We start from the raw sequence: 16,642 nt of genomic DNA on the forward strand, positions 1-16,642 counted from the left end.
ATCAATAGAGTTGAAAATGCGATGGAAACCCATTTAACTTGTATTTTTTTATTCAGTACATGGGAACTTAACTGCAAAATGTATTTTGATGTGCATCACGTCATCACACCTTTTCATCTGCAACAAGTCAATTTGATGGAAACACATCTCTGGTGGGAAAATGCGCATAGTGTGTTTATGCGGATTTTAGAATATTCGCATGAATCTGTCGCCAATTAAATGGAAACCTAGCAACACAATTTTTTTTCTCTCTCCCTCTCTCAGACCTGGTACCAGATGTGCGATCAGCCTGCTGTTTCTCCCTGATCCACCAGGGGGCCTCAGTCACTCACAGGGACCAGCCCTGAGTCCTCCACCCTCACCCTTAACACCCGGCCCCAGTCAAGCTGTCCCACCCTCATCCCTCTCCCTCTCCTCCTCATCTCTTCTTCTGGCCCTCACACTCCCCACTGGACCCCCTGTTGACCCTCTCCCTTTATAGGGGGCAGGGGGAGGCGTCCGGGGGCCTCGATGAGGAGACCCTGCCCCTATATGAGGGCCTTAATATGGAGTGCGACCTCCTGGAAAGAGTGGATAGGGGAAGCCATGATGTGTCCACCCTCACTGGTAGGCCACAGTAAATGAATGTAGTAGATGGGTTATAGGGAATTGGATAAGGGGTTCACTTTCATGTTGGACAGCATGAAGCTAGTGGGAAGATGGGTCTCTTAGTCCAATCTAATGTCCCCTGCAATGGTTCTATCATCCTGCATCCAGGAACAGTGTTCAATTACATGTTTTTAATTTAATGCATTATAGTGTGGTGAGTGGGAACTGTGTCATCCAGTCAGTGTCTCAGGGGGGCAGCAGAGACTTGTAGATTTCAGAGCGCTCAATCCAATGTGATGAATGCTGTCTCTTTGTTCTCCCATATCTCCCCTGCCACACCCTCATACACCTCCCTCCCTTTCCACTGTCAGAACTTTGTTCAGGTGGCGATAGTGAGGTGGAGATAGTGAGCCTGCTGTCTGAGGGACTGCCTAACTACACTCTGCGGGCGGACTGCATGTTTGGCTACGACCACGACGACTGGCTCCACACCCCTCTTCTGCCCCCGGAGGTCGCCCTGGGAATCACACACGACCAGATAGAAGAGACGCTCAAGTACTTCTGTAAGTCCACCACTCTGTCCACGCTAGGCATCTAACACAGGAGAAAACAACTGGTACTGAAGTGCCAAATGTACCGCACCTGTTTTACTAGTTACTCACCTCACCAACTTAGCTTGGAGGGAATCAACCACTTAAATCCAATGATGAGTTGACTCATGTGGTGCAGCGGCTGGCTTGAGTGAAAGCACCTACCTGGTCTCCTAGATCTAAATTGGAGCCCGAATTCATAAAGAGTTTTAGAGTAGGAGTGCTGATCTAGGATCAGGTACCCCTGTCTATATAATCTTATTCCTTATGAGCTAAAAGGCACAACTGCTCCTTAATCAGCACTCCTACTCTGAGAGATGCTTATGAATATGGGCACCAGAGGTGAACGGCGGTACGGTCCGGGGGTACGCCTTACCGGTAAAACATGAGCCTTTTTTAAATAAAATGACAAGAAAACTGTAGGCTATATTACACCATTATTTATCATTACTGCATGTCAGAGGCAAGAACAATTCGCGGATGGACTTGAAGATGTCTGGTATAGCCTACGCTCCAAATTGTGATGTGATTTGACAAAACACAGACATTTTGCCAAGGCAGAGATGAGTGGCTGACACCGAGACGCACTTGGACAGCAGTGGACCCTTACATTCGGGCCCTTTTGACAATTGCCAAATGTCATAATACTTTTTGGTGTTTTGTGTAACAGATGTCTCTTTCAATTCACCACTGTTTGGAGGCTGGAAATATGTTGCCAGTGGATGAACGTGCACAGTTAATCTAGTAAAACAGCCCTTTGAAGCAGGGCTGGATTATTTCAGGGGTTTACAGGGGCTGAAGCCCCTGGGCCCAGGACTGTGGGGGGCCCAAGAGGTAGCAAAAAAAATAAATGTATTTAAAAAAAAATATATACAGTGCATTCAGAAAGTATTCAGACCCCTTCCCTTTTTCGAAATGTAAAATTGATTAAAAAAATGTTTTCCTCATCAATCTACACACAATATCCCATAATGACAAAGCAAAAACAGGTTGTTATAAATTTTTGCAAATTTATAAAACATAAAAAACATATATACCTTATTTACATAAGTATTCAGACCCTTTGCTATGAGACTCAAAATTGAGCTCAGGTGCACACTGTTTCCATTGATCATCCTTAAGATGTTTCTACAACTCTATTGGAGTCCACCTGTGGTAATTTCAATTGATTGGCCATGATTTTGGAAAGGAATACACCTGTCTATATAAGGTCTCACAGTTGACAGTTCATGTCAGAGCAAAAATCAAGCTATGAGGTCGAAGGAATTGCTCGTAGAGCTCTGAGACAGGATTGTGTCGAGGCACAGATCTGGTGAAGGGTACCAAAAAATGTCTGCAGCATTGAAGGTCACTAAGAACATCATTCTTAGATGGATGATGTTTGCAACCACCAAGACTCTTCCTAGAGCTGGCCGACTGGCAAAACTGAGCAATCGGGGAGAAGGGCCTTGGTCAGGGAACTGACCAAGAACCCGATGGTCACTCTGACAGAGCTCCAGAGTTCCTCTGTAGAGATGGGAGAACCTTCCGGAAAGACAACCATCTCTGCAGCAGTCCACCAATCAGGCCAGACGGAAGCCACTCCTCAGTAAAAGGCACATGACAGCCCGCTTGGAGTTTGCCAAAAGGCACCAAAGACTCTCAGACCATGAGAAACAATATTCTCTGGTCTGATGAAACCAAGATTGAACTCTTTGGCCCGAATGCCAAGCATCTGGTCTGGAGGAAACCTGGCACCATCCCTACGGTGAAGCATGGTGGTAGCAGCATCATGCTGTGGGAATGTTTTTAAGAGGCAGGGACTGGGACACTAGTCAGGACCGTGGGAAAGAGGAACGGAGCAAAGTACAGAGAGATTCTTAATGAAAACCTGCTCCAGAGCACTCAGGACCTGACTGGGGCGAAGGTTCACCTTCCAACAGGACAACGACCCTAAGCACACAGCCAAGACAACGCAGGAGTGGCTTCGGGACAAGTCTCTGAATGTCCTTGAGTGGCCCAGCCAGAGCCCGGTCTTGAACTCGATCGAACATCTCTGGAGAGACCTGAAAATAGTTGTGCAGCGACACTCCCCATCCAACCTGAAAGCTTGAGAGGATCTGCAGAGAAGAGGCTGTAACGTAATAAAATGTGGAAAAAGTCAAAGGGTCTGAATATTTTCTGAATGCACTCAATTTTTTTTTTTTTACTGCAACCGCCAACCACAGGAGGACTCAGGAGCCCGCTGTCAATGAGTGTGCACAGTCTGCTCCTGCTGCTCTGCTAATCGTCAGATGGGGGGGAGGAGCAGGAGGTAGGGGGCCCACGTGGGTAACTGGGGAGCCCTGTCTTGATTGGTTAACTGATGAATAAACTTTAAAAAAATAAACTGCATAATAAATCAATGTTACTGGTCAATTGTGTGAGTCAGGGGCTGGGCCCAAGCCCGTTGGAAGCCCAAGAGGCAAAACAAATTGTATTATTATTATTTATTTTATCCAACCACAGGAGTCCACTCTCAATGTTCAAAATACAACAGAGAGCATAATTTAGCCAAAGAGGATCAATAGTTTCTAAACAATAACTGTGGATTAAATTTGATCACAAGCACATACAGGTAACTGCCAAAATAAAGGAAACACCAACATAGTGTCTTAAAATGGTTTGGTCCACCACAAGTTGCCAGAACAGCTTCAATGTGCCTTTGCATAGATTCTACAAGTGGACCTAAACCATGCCAGGAAAATGCACCCAACACCATAACATACTGTATACTTTGTATGCCTCATAAAAAATAAGAAAATAAGGCCTTGGGCTTATGATTTCTTTATCCAGACCAGCTTTGAAGTCATTGTTTGACAACCAGATCAAAACATCATGACTGGTTGTGTTTATGCCACAATAAAAGGTAATACATTTTTCAAGTTCAATTACAAATATTTACGACTAGGCCCACAGAGATCATATTAAATTGTTTGGGATTCTATATTTAATTCTATGTTTTAGGCCCATGCATTTTCTTGGGGACACACTCAAATGCATGCACATATAGGAGGTCCCGTACCGGGAAGAAATTAGTTCTACTTTCAGCCCTTACGGGAACTGATGCTTAAAGATACACAACTTGATGTACTGTACCTGCGGCATTCAGGACCAGGGCTACCTACTCCCAAAGCTATTGCATGTACCTCTGTCTTATATTTCAGGTTTGAGAACATGCTATCCACTATCTAGTGTCCTAATCTGGTAAAATTAAGTCAATACATGACTTATTCCTCAGTTGAATATGTACTGAATGTCGCAGGGCTAGTCAATTCCGGTCCTGGAGGGCCGAAACACTTCTGTTTTGCATCCTCTCTTTCTAATTAGGGACTAATTCAGACTTGGGACACCAGGTGAGTGCAATTAACTACTAAGTGGAAAAAAAAAAAAAAATAATGTTTCGGCCCTCCAGGACCGGAATTGAACAGGCCATAGTGTTTTATAGGCAATGTTTTAGCCTACAGCAATTCCATCTTAAAGTTCTACGGAGAATTGACCCCTCACATATGCTTTGGAATTGGTCAATGGAAACTTGTACACAGATTACACATCCTTTAATCACTGGACTTTATAGTATAACATTGATAGGATCATCTCTCACTCTTTTGCCATTATCAGGTCATCCATATGGTGTGGATTTAAAGAGCTTGTGGTCTGACTCTTTAAAAAAAAAAATCAGCTTAGTATTGCGGAAAATTGTTGCTTCCATCAATGTAATTGTCTGCATCATTTCCAATCCCCCATATATTTTTGGGGGTATATATATATCCATGTACATACACGTATGCATACATATACACATATATACATACACATTCCTATATAGACATACATACTTTTTTTTAGAATATACCTTTATTATTCCCCGCAAATCCTACCACCCTTCCCCCAATTGGAGTAAACTAATAAACAATAACACTTAGGCTTCTACCTTCTGTTTATACATCTTATACACATTTTACAGACACAATCTATTTTACAATAGTTATAGTTTGTTTGTTTTTAGTCCTTCCTCTATTTCTGATGTCCATCCAGTTCTATTTGTAACTGTGTTATTTCACAAAATTTCTGAACCTATATACATTTTGTGGTCTGACTTCTTGCCTGTAAGACTAATACAATTGGAAAAAAATAAGATACATTGCCTTGCAAAAGTATTCACCCCCTTTGGCGTTTTTTTATTTTGTTTCATTACAACCTGTAATTTAAATAGATTTTTATTTGGATTTCATGTAATGAACATACACAAAATAGTCCAAATTGGTGAAGTGAATTGAAAAAAAATAATAACACCACACAGACAAGTGGTGCGTGCATATGTATTCACCCCCTTTGCTACGAAGCCCCTAAATGAGATCTAGTGCAACCAATTACCTTCAGAAGTCACATAATTAGTTACATTGCACACAGGTGGACTTTAACTGTCACATGATCTGTCACATGATCTCAGTATATATACACCTGTTCTGAAAGGCCCCAGAGTCTGCAACACCACTAAGCAAGGGGCACCACCGAGCAAGCGGCACTATGAAGACCAAGGAGCTCTCCAAACAGGTCAGGGACAAAGTTGTGGAGAAGTACAGATCAGGGTTGGGTTATAAAAAATATATGAAACTTTGAACATCCCACCATTAAATCCATTATAAAAAATAAAAAAAAGAATATGGCACCACAACAAACCTGCCAAGAGGGGGCCGCCCACCAAAACTCACGGACCATGCAAGGAGGGCATTAATCAGAGAGGCAACAAAGAGACCAAAGATAATCCTGAAGGAGCTGCAAAGCTCCACAGTGGAGATTGGAGTATCTGTCCATAGGACCACTTTAAGCCATAAACTCCACAGAGCTGGGCTTGACGGAAGAGTGGCCAGAAAAAAGCCATTGCTTAAAGAAAAAAATAAGCAAGCACGTTTGGTGTTCGCCAAAAGACATGTGGGAGACTCCCCAAAGATATGGATGAAGGTACTCTGGTCAGATGAGACATAATTGATATTTTTGGCCATCAAGGAAAATGCTATGTCTGGCGCAAACCCAACACCTCACATCACCCCAACACCTTCATCGGCAGGGACTGGGAAACTGGTCAGAATTGAAGGAATGATGGATGGCGCTAAATACAGGGAAATTCTTGAGGGAATCCTGTTTCAGTCTTCCAGAGATTTGAGACTTGGACGGAGGTTCACCTTCCAGCAGGACAATGACCCTAAGCATACTGCTAAAGCAACACTCGAGTGGTTTAAGTGGAAACATTTAAATGTCTTGGAATGGCCTAGTCAAAACCCAGACTTCAATCCAATTGAGAATCAGTGGTATGACTTAAAGATTTCTGTACACCAGCGGAACCCATCCAACTTGAAGGAGCTAGAGCAGTTTTGCCTTGAATAATGGGCAAAAATCCCAGGGGCTAGATGTGCCAAGTTTACAGAGACATACCCCAAGAGACTTCCATCTGTAATTGCTGCAAAAGGTGGCTCTACAAAGTATTGACTTTGGGGGGTGAATAGTTATGCACACTCAAGTGTTTTGTTTTTTGTCTTATTTCTTGTTTGTTTCACAAAAAATATTTTGCATCTTCAAAGTGGTAGGCATGTTGTGTAAATCAAATGAAACAAAACCCCCCAAATAATCCATTTTAATTCCAGGTTGTAAGGCAACAAAATAGGAAAAATGCCAAGTGGGGTGAATAATTTCGCAAGTCCCTGTATCTCAATACACAGTGTAAGCATTAGTAGTGTACCACAAGAGAAGACATTGAATGTGAATGCAGCAATTTGTCCTGCAATAATGCATCTGATATTGGACCAATTTATCCTGGTGTCTTTAAGTCACACTTGAAAACACCCTTGTAATATAATCACACAGTAGTGGTAACTAAATGATTGGAGTTGGATGGGGTGGTATGGGTCCAAAGGGTTTGGTTGGTAGCATGTTGCCAACAGGAAGTACTGCGTATAATGACCATGGTAAACTCCTGCTAGTTTAACTTGAACTCTAAATCTGAGGTGAACATTCTTCCTATCAGTCTGACGCAGATTCCGAGTTAAGGTCTGGCTGAAGATTATATCTGTTTCAATTGTCCTTTCAACAAAGTGTTTTCGCCTGACTCTCCTACGTAGATGTGGAAAAACAAATCTAATGAGATTTGTAAATGTTTTTTCAACAATATTGTGATCGTTTTTAATGGGGTAATGTTATAAAGGTAAATGCTAAAATATGAGCTGGAGATAGATATGGGCGAAATTGATCATAGTCACAAGATCATAGTCTGATTCTATGAAGAAACAATTGATTCGGTACATGGACGCCTGCATACTTTATCCCTCAATCTAACACAACAAACACTCAGTTTACCCAAATCCAACACTCAACATCATCACGCTACTGACTATTACAAGGCTACTCCACTGTCATAATCACCATAACGGGACACTATTATATCAGAATCTCCATTTATCAATACAGTACTACACGTATGTATGGTCTGTTTAGTAGAGGAGCTAACAGAAGACCCTCCCTCTGCTCCTCCCCTCCCCCCTCTGGTGACTTTAGGGGAGGTGTCTAATCCTCTAGCCACATCCCTTCCCCTGATGCTTGGGGCCACAGATGCCAAATTCCACTAAACTGATTAGCCTCTAAGCTATAATCAGTTTCCTTCTGCACCTCCAGTCCAGGACTGACTTTAACAGTAGCCTTTACAAAGGGCTTGGTCCCGAGCACTGACTGCTCTTCCGACATCTCGGCGACACTGACCGTACTCTCGTCACTGTGTAGGACTCGGTCGTCTTAGCAACCCATCAGTAGTGTATATTTTAAAGATCTGTTTGTGAGCATAGTCTAGACCAGAGAGGTGTCGGAAAGGTGACAGGTTGAAAGCTCAGAGATTTGGGTTTGCTGTGTAAACAGTGTGTATTTGTGGCCTTTTGGTGTAATTTTTCGAGAGACATCCTGAAGAGGTTAATGATGTTTGTTTCCAACATTAGGACTGTTTCCCTAAAGAAGTTAAATCCGCTTTGTGTTTTGTTTCCTTGCCAAGATACTAACGAATATCGCGAGACTGGTATTGTCCCGACCCTACACTCAAGCCGATCGTGACTAGGGGTACATTGCCATGTTGGTTCCCATAGGATTGCATGTAAGACAGGATAGACTGTACTCTCCTTTAATCAAGCCAATCGTAACTGGCGGTACAGTGCCAGGGATACTAGGGTTGCCAGATTCCATTAAGATAGTGAGAATAATCCCCCATAAGGCAGGATAGGCTGTACTCTCCTTTCATTCAAGCTGCTTTGGACTGGGGGTACAGTCAGTGCCAGATTTGCAATGTCCCATCCCGTATGGCTTACTCCTTCATAAGGCAGGATAGGCTGTACCCTCCTTTCACTCTGTCTTCTTTGCAGAGCACAGGACAGACAGGTACACAGCCAGTCAGCCGACACACAGCTGTGCCTTATACCTGGTCCCGTGTTGACATTAGCTTCTTAGCACGCGGCACGTGCCCTAAACTTCAGTACAGCTCTTATTTGGGTGTCCCTCTTCTGGCAATCTACCTTGGTGTACACCTGTTCTGATCTAAATCTGTCCCTCCCTCCTGTTGTTGCTCTCTGTTCCATCTGTGGGTTGACCCATTCACTGCTTCTCTCTCACTTTCTACCCTCCTTTAGCTGTCTCCTTTTATAACAATTCAGTATGTTTCTCTACTCCCTTTCTCTGTTATTTCCGGGTTCTTTCATGCACCTTCTGTCTCCTGGCTTCTTTTTTTCCCGTCTCAAAGACTCTCTCTCCTTCTCTGCCACCCTTTTTAAAAGATTCAACATCCTTCCAGTTACAGACGTCTTAATGAGTAGTCCTTTGTGTCTGGCTCTGTTGCTTGAAACGCCAGTTCAGCTTACAGTCTTAACAGAACTGGCAGGGATGTGGGTGGATGCCCATGGATGTAAATAGACACACCTGACAGGGAGCTAACCCCTATGATAAACAACCCAGTCTCTGGGTGCGTCTGAAATGGCATCCTATTCCTTATGTAGTGCACTACTTTTGACCAGGGGCTCTGTTCAGAAGTAGGGCACTAGACAGGAAGTAGGGTGGCATTTCAGATGCAACCTTTGTGTTTTGCCGTTGCACTGGACGGCTGACCACTTCAAAGAGCAGAACGTGACTGGTTCCACTCTTCATATGTCGTTGTTGATCAATGCTTGCTATGTGATCACTTCATAGTGTACTTTACACTGGTTCAGTCTCTCTTTATCTGATCAGTGATATGGAGCTTATGGTGTTGTTTTGCTCTGACTGTGTTTCCACGGAAACCGTAGGCACTCATAAAACTACTTGGCCATTGACCTCTAAGGGTGTGTTCTTTCATCTTAGTCAAATATTGAACTGTGAACTGCGTTCCATTGGTTGATTGCAAGGAAGTTATATCAGTGCAAAGTGGTTTCTTGTGTCAATATTGACTAGGAACTTATGTTTTTGTCCATATCTGCGGAGGCAGAATGGATTTGTCCTTGAATTAGTGTAGCAGCTCTTGGTAACACTTTACTTGATCATTCCACTGTTATTAGTATGATATTACATAAGTCATGATAACTGACATCATTTTATGTCAATATAACATTGTCAGGTTGCTTGCAGTGCTATTTTATGCACGCTGACAATGGCTAGGGACTGTGGGGGGGGTCCCGGATGGTTGAGGGGAAGTTCTTGGGGAACTGTGGGGGAGGGGGATCTTGGAGGGCTGGTGGCCTGGCGGTTGGTAGCTTGGGCCGGTGTCTGATGGTTCACTGGTTCAGGTCCTCGTTTCTGACCTTGTGGGAGATCTGTCGACGTGCCCTTGAGCAGGGTGTTGACACTGGTTGCTTCTGTGAGCCGCTCTGGATGGGAGTCTGTTAGATGACTAATGTGATGTAGTTGTTGAGCGGCTTCACTGCAAGTATATTGTGTGGTATGTGTTATTTCATGCCTTTGCAAAAATGTCAGGTTTGTCATAGATAATCTGAGGGAAACGTTACCAAACTTTACTACTACACAGGTTTTAATGAGCTTTGGTTTGGCGCACTTTTTATTGGAGACAAAGGGCCTGACACTGTATATTCTGTACTGTAGCCTTCTTTAGACATCTTGGCCCTAGCTTAATCTAACTTTCCATTGTCTTTCTAATACTGTGACTCAACAAATCCTATTGTAGCAGCGACCTGTTTCTGTTAACTGAATTCATCAATTTGGTTTGGAAGGGTAAGGAAGTCCACTTGTATTGGATGGGCTGGTATTTTTAGGGAGCTGGCAGCCTCCATTTTGTCTTGGCTGGCTAATGCGTTGTGTTGGGGCGCTGTGTACACAACCCTGGTAGGAAAGCGATGTAGGTAGGGGGATGAAACGGGATAGGGGGGTGTAAAGAGAGAAAGGAAAAGACAAGGGGGAGACAGTGAAAGTTGGGTCCCAGCCGCCCCTTGCGTGCTGTACTCAACCTGAAAGAAACCGTCTGCAGGTGAAACATTTATGAAGGGGAGGTTAATATTTGATTGGGAGAGGACACTTGAGTGCCAGGGTAGCAACAGGGAGGGCACTGGGTGGATGAAGTGATGATTGGTGGTGATGAAGGCTAGACTTCAGGGATGTGTTTTTAACTGTACTAAGTTGTTATATGTCAATAAAGCATACCTGGCATATATCTGATATATTGTTTTTCCACGTATCAGTTGATGTGAAATAAGCAGCTTTAGTACTTTGGGATTACTTTATTTTAACTCTCAATACAGACCATTATTTGCAAAACATGAAAACAATGGACATCTCTCCAGTTTGTACATTCACTATTGTGTTTGCATTATTTTACTGTGCATGTGAGGTTTGTGCTAACATACTAAAGAGCTCAGTAAATTGAGAGGCCCTGCTGAAAACCCAGCTTGAGGTCAATTCGTATATCACTTTCCCTCTCAGACACCTATCCTCTCTCCACAGAAACAGTCCACACAAACATCAACAGTCGATTTACAATCCCAGTCTGTGTGTACAGTATCAGTGTTGTATCCCTGTCCCTCTAGAAGGGGGTGTGGCTCAGTCTGCACCAATATTATGTGTGCAGGAAGATGGCAGTCATGGCCTCAGCTGGAGCGTACCATCTCACTCTGCCTCACGGGGGTGAAGGGACTAAGTGCATTCTCTTGCTAAACCAGATTATAATTCGTATTGTGTTTTATATTAAAGCCTTGCATTTCTATATGTATAGTTCTTAGGCAAAGTTGGGTATGATCTATTTTAGCTTTTATGGGTCGTTCTGGTCTCAAGCTACCTCCGACAACGCTCCTTCTCTTTCTGCGCTCCCACAGTCCAGTGTGGCCAGGTCGATATAAGCAGGAGGGTGACGACAGATGGACCTCCCAGTCAGAGGGATTACATATTAACACCAAGGACAGCTCAGTCTCCTCTCACACACGTAACACATACCCACACAGTCACAGGGACACTGAGTAGGACACGGTTTTGAACGCTCAACAGAGCATCGGCTTATTGGAATGGGCATAGAGCTGAAACAGGGAGCAGAAGAACAAGAATAAATAGCGCAATATAACAGAAGGAGGGATGGAAGAGAGCTTCCGTCCGGTCACCATGGAGGTGTGGAGTTCCTCTGCTTCCGAGGAGGAGGAAGAGAAGGAGAGCGGCCACGGGAGCCAGGAGGAGGAAGAAGAGGAGGTGGAGGAGGGAGGAAAGCCACACAATAAGGAGATTCTGTGCAGGGAACTGATGCAAGGTGAGGGGGTAAAGGGAGGATGAGAGACGGACAGAGAAAGAGAGTGATTGAGAGAGGAGCAAGGATCGAGGGAGCAATGGAGGAGGTTGAGAGAGGGGAAAGGAGGGAGTTGCAGGCGATCAGTGTGATTCTGCAGCCATAAATCTGTCTTGTTGCTGTGCTGTTACCATATTGTAGAATCTTTGCAGCTTACAGTCAAGCTAAGTGAGTGACGGTATGGCTGGGAAGGTGCTTATGCATGGATTCTTTGTCGTATGAATGGTTAATTCAGCTGTGATTTCATTCACATGCAGTAACACATGGTTAGGTCATTGACTGGCTTCATGTGTGTGTATATGAATATCTGAAGCCTGATCTTTGTCTCTATTTTTCAGTTATTGAAGTCACATATGCCAAATGTATAACTTACCTCCAGTGAACACGGGCTGCCAGGTATACTGAGCTTGCAGTTCTCCCCATAGTGTGAAGGTCACTGTGCCACAGTGTGTGTTCTTAGCAGCAGTTGGTGTGTTTTCCGTCAGCAGCAGTAGTGTTTTCTGTGGTGTATTGTCTCTGTGCCTTTGAGTGTCATTGTCTTTGGGCTGCAGTAGACAGACTGGCTGGAAAAGGTTTGTGGACTTTTAGGACTCAATATGAAGGTCAAAAACATGGAAGTACTGGCTACCCACTGGGCACAGACGTCAGTTTGGTTAAGTTGTCAACTAACGTCAATTCAACGTGAAATAAAAAATACATTTCACACGTTGTCATCATATTGATTTTTTGGGGGTTGAAATGACAGGAAACAAAGGCTGATTCAAACAGTTTTTGCCCAGTGGGTATGTTCTAGTACTGTCCAATGCCCTGAGGAGAACAATGTTTTGTAAAGATGGGATCTATCATATCTTAACTCCATTGAATTAAGAAATTGAATCAACCCCTCATGTTTAAATTGGATAATTTTCCATAATTGTTTCAGTGGGCATTTTAATAGAATTTTTAATTCATGCCCTAAATTGATGAAATGACAAGCTGGTCCCAACCATGCTATTCTGTTATGGTCCTTCAATGTGGCAGGTATCATGATGATGCCCTAGATTCACACCTTAGTTAATTGTCTTCACTCAGTGCCTCTAGCAATACTCCATATGCTGGGTTACAGTATATTATACACTCAGTGGTCAGTTTATTTGGTACGAAAATCACGAAAATGGTTCTCCTACGGACAGTGAGTCACGTGGCCGTGGCTTGCTATATAAAGCAGGCATCGAGACATTCCGTTTCTGTTCGATTGAATGTTAGAATGGGCAAAACGAGTGACCTAAGCAACTTTGAGCGTGGCATGATCGTCGGAGCCAGTAGCTTGGAACACACCACTCGTCGGTCCTTGTCGGGGATGGGCTATTGCAGCAGACGACCACATCGGGTTCCACTCCTATCAGGTAAAAACAAGAAGAAGCGGCTCCAGTGAGCACGTGATCACCAACACTGGACAATTGAGGAGTGGAAAAACGTTGCCTGTTCTGACGAATCCGGGTTCCTGTTGCGTCATGCTGAGTCAGAATTTGGCGTAAGCAGCATGAGTCCATGACCTCATCCTGCCTGGTGTCAATGGTACAGGCTGGTGGTGTAATGGTGTGGGGAATGTTTTCCTGGCACATGTTAGGTCCCTTGATACCAACTGAGCAACATGCCTACGCCCCGAAGAATTCAGGCTGTTCTGGAGGCAAAGGGGGGCCCGAATCGGTACTAGATGGGTTTACCAAATAAACTGGCCTCCGAGTGTATAATTTTTTTATTTCACCTTTATTTAACCAGGTAGGGTAGTTGAGAACAAGTTCTCATTTACAACTGCGACCTGGCCAAGATAAAGCAAAGCAGTGCGACACAAACAACAACACAGAGTTACACATGGAATAAACAAACACACAGTCAATAATACAATAGAAAAAATCTAGAATGATACTACTACAGTATAATACTGAGTATATGAAATAAGAATACGGCAGATTATTCATTCTTCCTCAGAATATTCTAGATCGATTCTTTGCAATATAGATCAGAAATTACTGTACACTATCAAGGGTTTGACTTGCAGATAAAAGGGGCACCCTGGTTTGACACACAGATATATAGTTGCTAAGAAGTGGCATATTTCAGCTAGAGAATGTCTTTCTTTTCTTCCTCCATTTGGTCCTTTGTCTGAACGGGCAGCGTGCTGGCTGGCTGGCACCTTTTCTGTTAGTGCACTGCGACACTGGCATAGATGCTGGCACAGACCCAGAAAACGAACAGACATTTTTAGAAAATCTCTGACTTTACGTGACTGTTACACAATGGCTAAATAAAATTGGATTAATTATAATATTCCATTACACAAATACAGTACAGCTGTAATCTGTAGGCTCTGCCACTCAAGGGATTTGATGATTTGATGATGTCCTCAGGGCTGCCTACACCACAGACAGGCAGAAACTTTAACCTGGGTGCAGTTTCTGCCACAAATTATGATTTCTTATCTCCCTTGTCGTCATTTAGTATTACGTGGAATTAACTAGGCTAATGATGTAATCATAAATAATGTATAGCTAGAGGCAGGATATATTTGATGAGGCCTAATATATTTAATAGATTATGTAGAGGTCTAATATTTCAGACCAAATAGTCAATTGGGTTTTAATGTTTATAGACCCAAGTTCAATATTGAGATTCACTGGCTCTTTACTGCTATACTGCCTTAAAGCACTCGTAGTAGGCCTCAATGACCCTCTAGGCAAGACATTGTTGTACTGGTTGTCTCTTTCCCCCTAACCCCTGCACCACACAGCTAAACGGATCAGGGCAGGAAGACGTAGGTATTGTGATGTCAAGTTTCTGCAATCTGGCCCAGGCACATACAATGGCCTGCCCTGTATAAGTAGCCTAATACCTCAGAGTCGACGTTTCAAGAAGATTGGGAGAAAGGCTTATGATAACGTCTGTAGTGATGCTAGAATCAGACTGACAGAGGACAGAGTTGAGCTTGTGGGTTTGATCCCTGTTGATCCTGTAGGCTCCTATGTACTGTACAGGATCTACTCTGAACCCTCTCGGTTAGGGTACAGTGAGCTAGGGTAGTGTGGTCTTAGACGGTAATATAGTACAGTATGTATTGCACACAGACAGTCAACTACTGTACTGTGGCATAGCTTTTAAAGGGATAGTCGTCTCAGATGTCATCATTCTTGAAACATTTTCTTTCCAAAGAAATCAATAAAGCTTGGCACTGTGAAAATAAATTAAGAAAATAAGTTGACATCTAGATACAAATTCAGCATTAGTTCTTCTTGATAGTCCAACACAATGTTCTGTCTGCAGTGTGTCTGTATTAAATACCCTTTTCTTGTCTGGAAAATAGTCCAGTCTATAAGCTTGTAAAGATTTAGAAGCTATTGGGGAAGCTAAATGGGGATTTAGCATTAGCATAAGTATGTACTCCCAGTAAATGACCATATAACCATTGGATTTTCAGCTCTATGGATGAATCTATTTTGATAATAGTACAATTAAGAATTGTTACATGGATAGAGCTATTTCAATTGTAGTGACCCGATTTTATAATTAGTCTTTGTTCTAGGAAGTTACTTTAATTGAAGTAGGCCTAGCCATATTAGAAAATGTGCCTTTTTGTTCTATGGAGGAAGCTATTTTAATTGTAGTTCCAGATGGAAACATTAGCAGTTAGCCTATCCCAGTTAGGACAGCAGTGTTTTAGGAAGCTATACTTACTTTGGGTCAGTTATCCATGTGGCTATGTAATCTTATTATTGAAAACTGGACACTCTTGCTCTGCTCTACCATTGAAAATGGTAGGCTACCTGATCGAACTGATTGTCCAGATTAGGTTATTCCAGGGTATTTTACAGAATGTTCATCTTAATAAAGAAGACAATTAGGGTTTGTCTTTATGATATACTGTACTGTAGGAAAGTATCATTGTAGACTCAGCGATAAACAAAAGAACTGCAATGTATTGGCACTTACTTTGGTGCATAAGTAGCAGCTCTGTCTGTTGCAGGGGTTAGGTTGCCATTGTGGCTGCAGACTGCTAGTGCCCGTGCCCAGTGCTACGGGAAGCCGTTGGATCCAACTCAACCACCACCCGCTTCTGTGGACTGGTCTCAGCATCCTAGAACAAGATATTATTTCTCTTTCTCTCTCTCACTCTTTCTTTCTCTGTTTCTCTCCTTCTCAATTTCTCTCCCTATATCTCTTTTGTTTCTCCACGCTGCAGACCCCCATCACCTCTAAACAAGGACACACACTATTTTCTTACATGGTTCAAAGGATTAGTGACTGTAGGCATACAGTAGATCTGGCCAAGGACCATTTCATTCCATTAAATAATTGGCTCATGGATGCTGTTACAGTCACCCCATTTTCAGCCAAATGCTGCCCCTCACTTTAATTATTTGAATCTACTGTACAGTACTGATGAGTACCTCATCTCCTTGGTGCCAGCCAGGCTTTTGATCAAAGGGAGATTTTGAATGGCTGATTTGAACATAGGGGTATCTTACTGCATGTACCTGCATGAGACTACATCTGTAGGATGTATGCTGATGAAAATAAATGTAAACTTGAAAGTCCCGGCTGATTGGTCGGGATAGAAACATATTTTTGGATTATATGGAGATGAGGCCTTGCACAGAAACCATGGGTCCCACATCTTTAGGTCACC

At 43.1% G+C, this 16,642-nt stretch overlaps 1 protein-coding gene across 20 annotated transcripts in view; it reads left to right on the top strand.

Annotated features, from left to right (window-relative positions):
* The window catches only part of LOC106564754 (trafficking kinesin-binding protein 1), a 43,791-nt gene that overhangs the window by 16,288 nt on the left and 10,861 nt on the right, over positions 1 to 16,642 (top strand). For 18 of the 20 annotated variants that reach the window (XR_006757957.1, XR_006757958.1, XM_045691226.1 and 15 more), the window contains 2 exons: positions 265 to 606; positions 960 to 1,151. Coding sequence is in view for 18 of the 20 variants with exons in the window: in XM_045691226.1 (XP_045547182.1) it covers positions 546 to 606; positions 960 to 1,151 (253 nt within the window). In the remaining 2 variants the exon portion in view is untranslated. Of the gene's footprint in view, positions 1 to 264; positions 607 to 959; positions 1,152 to 11,549; positions 11,944 to 16,642 lie in introns of those variants that run through there. The other 2 variants (XM_045691229.1, XM_014131082.2) reach the window with 2 other exon arrangements.

The sequence above is a fragment of the Salmo salar genome, chromosome ssa12 (genome assembly GCF_905237065.1).
Source record: "Salmo salar chromosome ssa12, Ssal_v3.1, whole genome shotgun sequence".
In the NCBI taxonomy this organism is placed as follows: domain Eukaryota; kingdom Metazoa; phylum Chordata; class Actinopteri; order Salmoniformes; family Salmonidae; genus Salmo; species Salmo salar.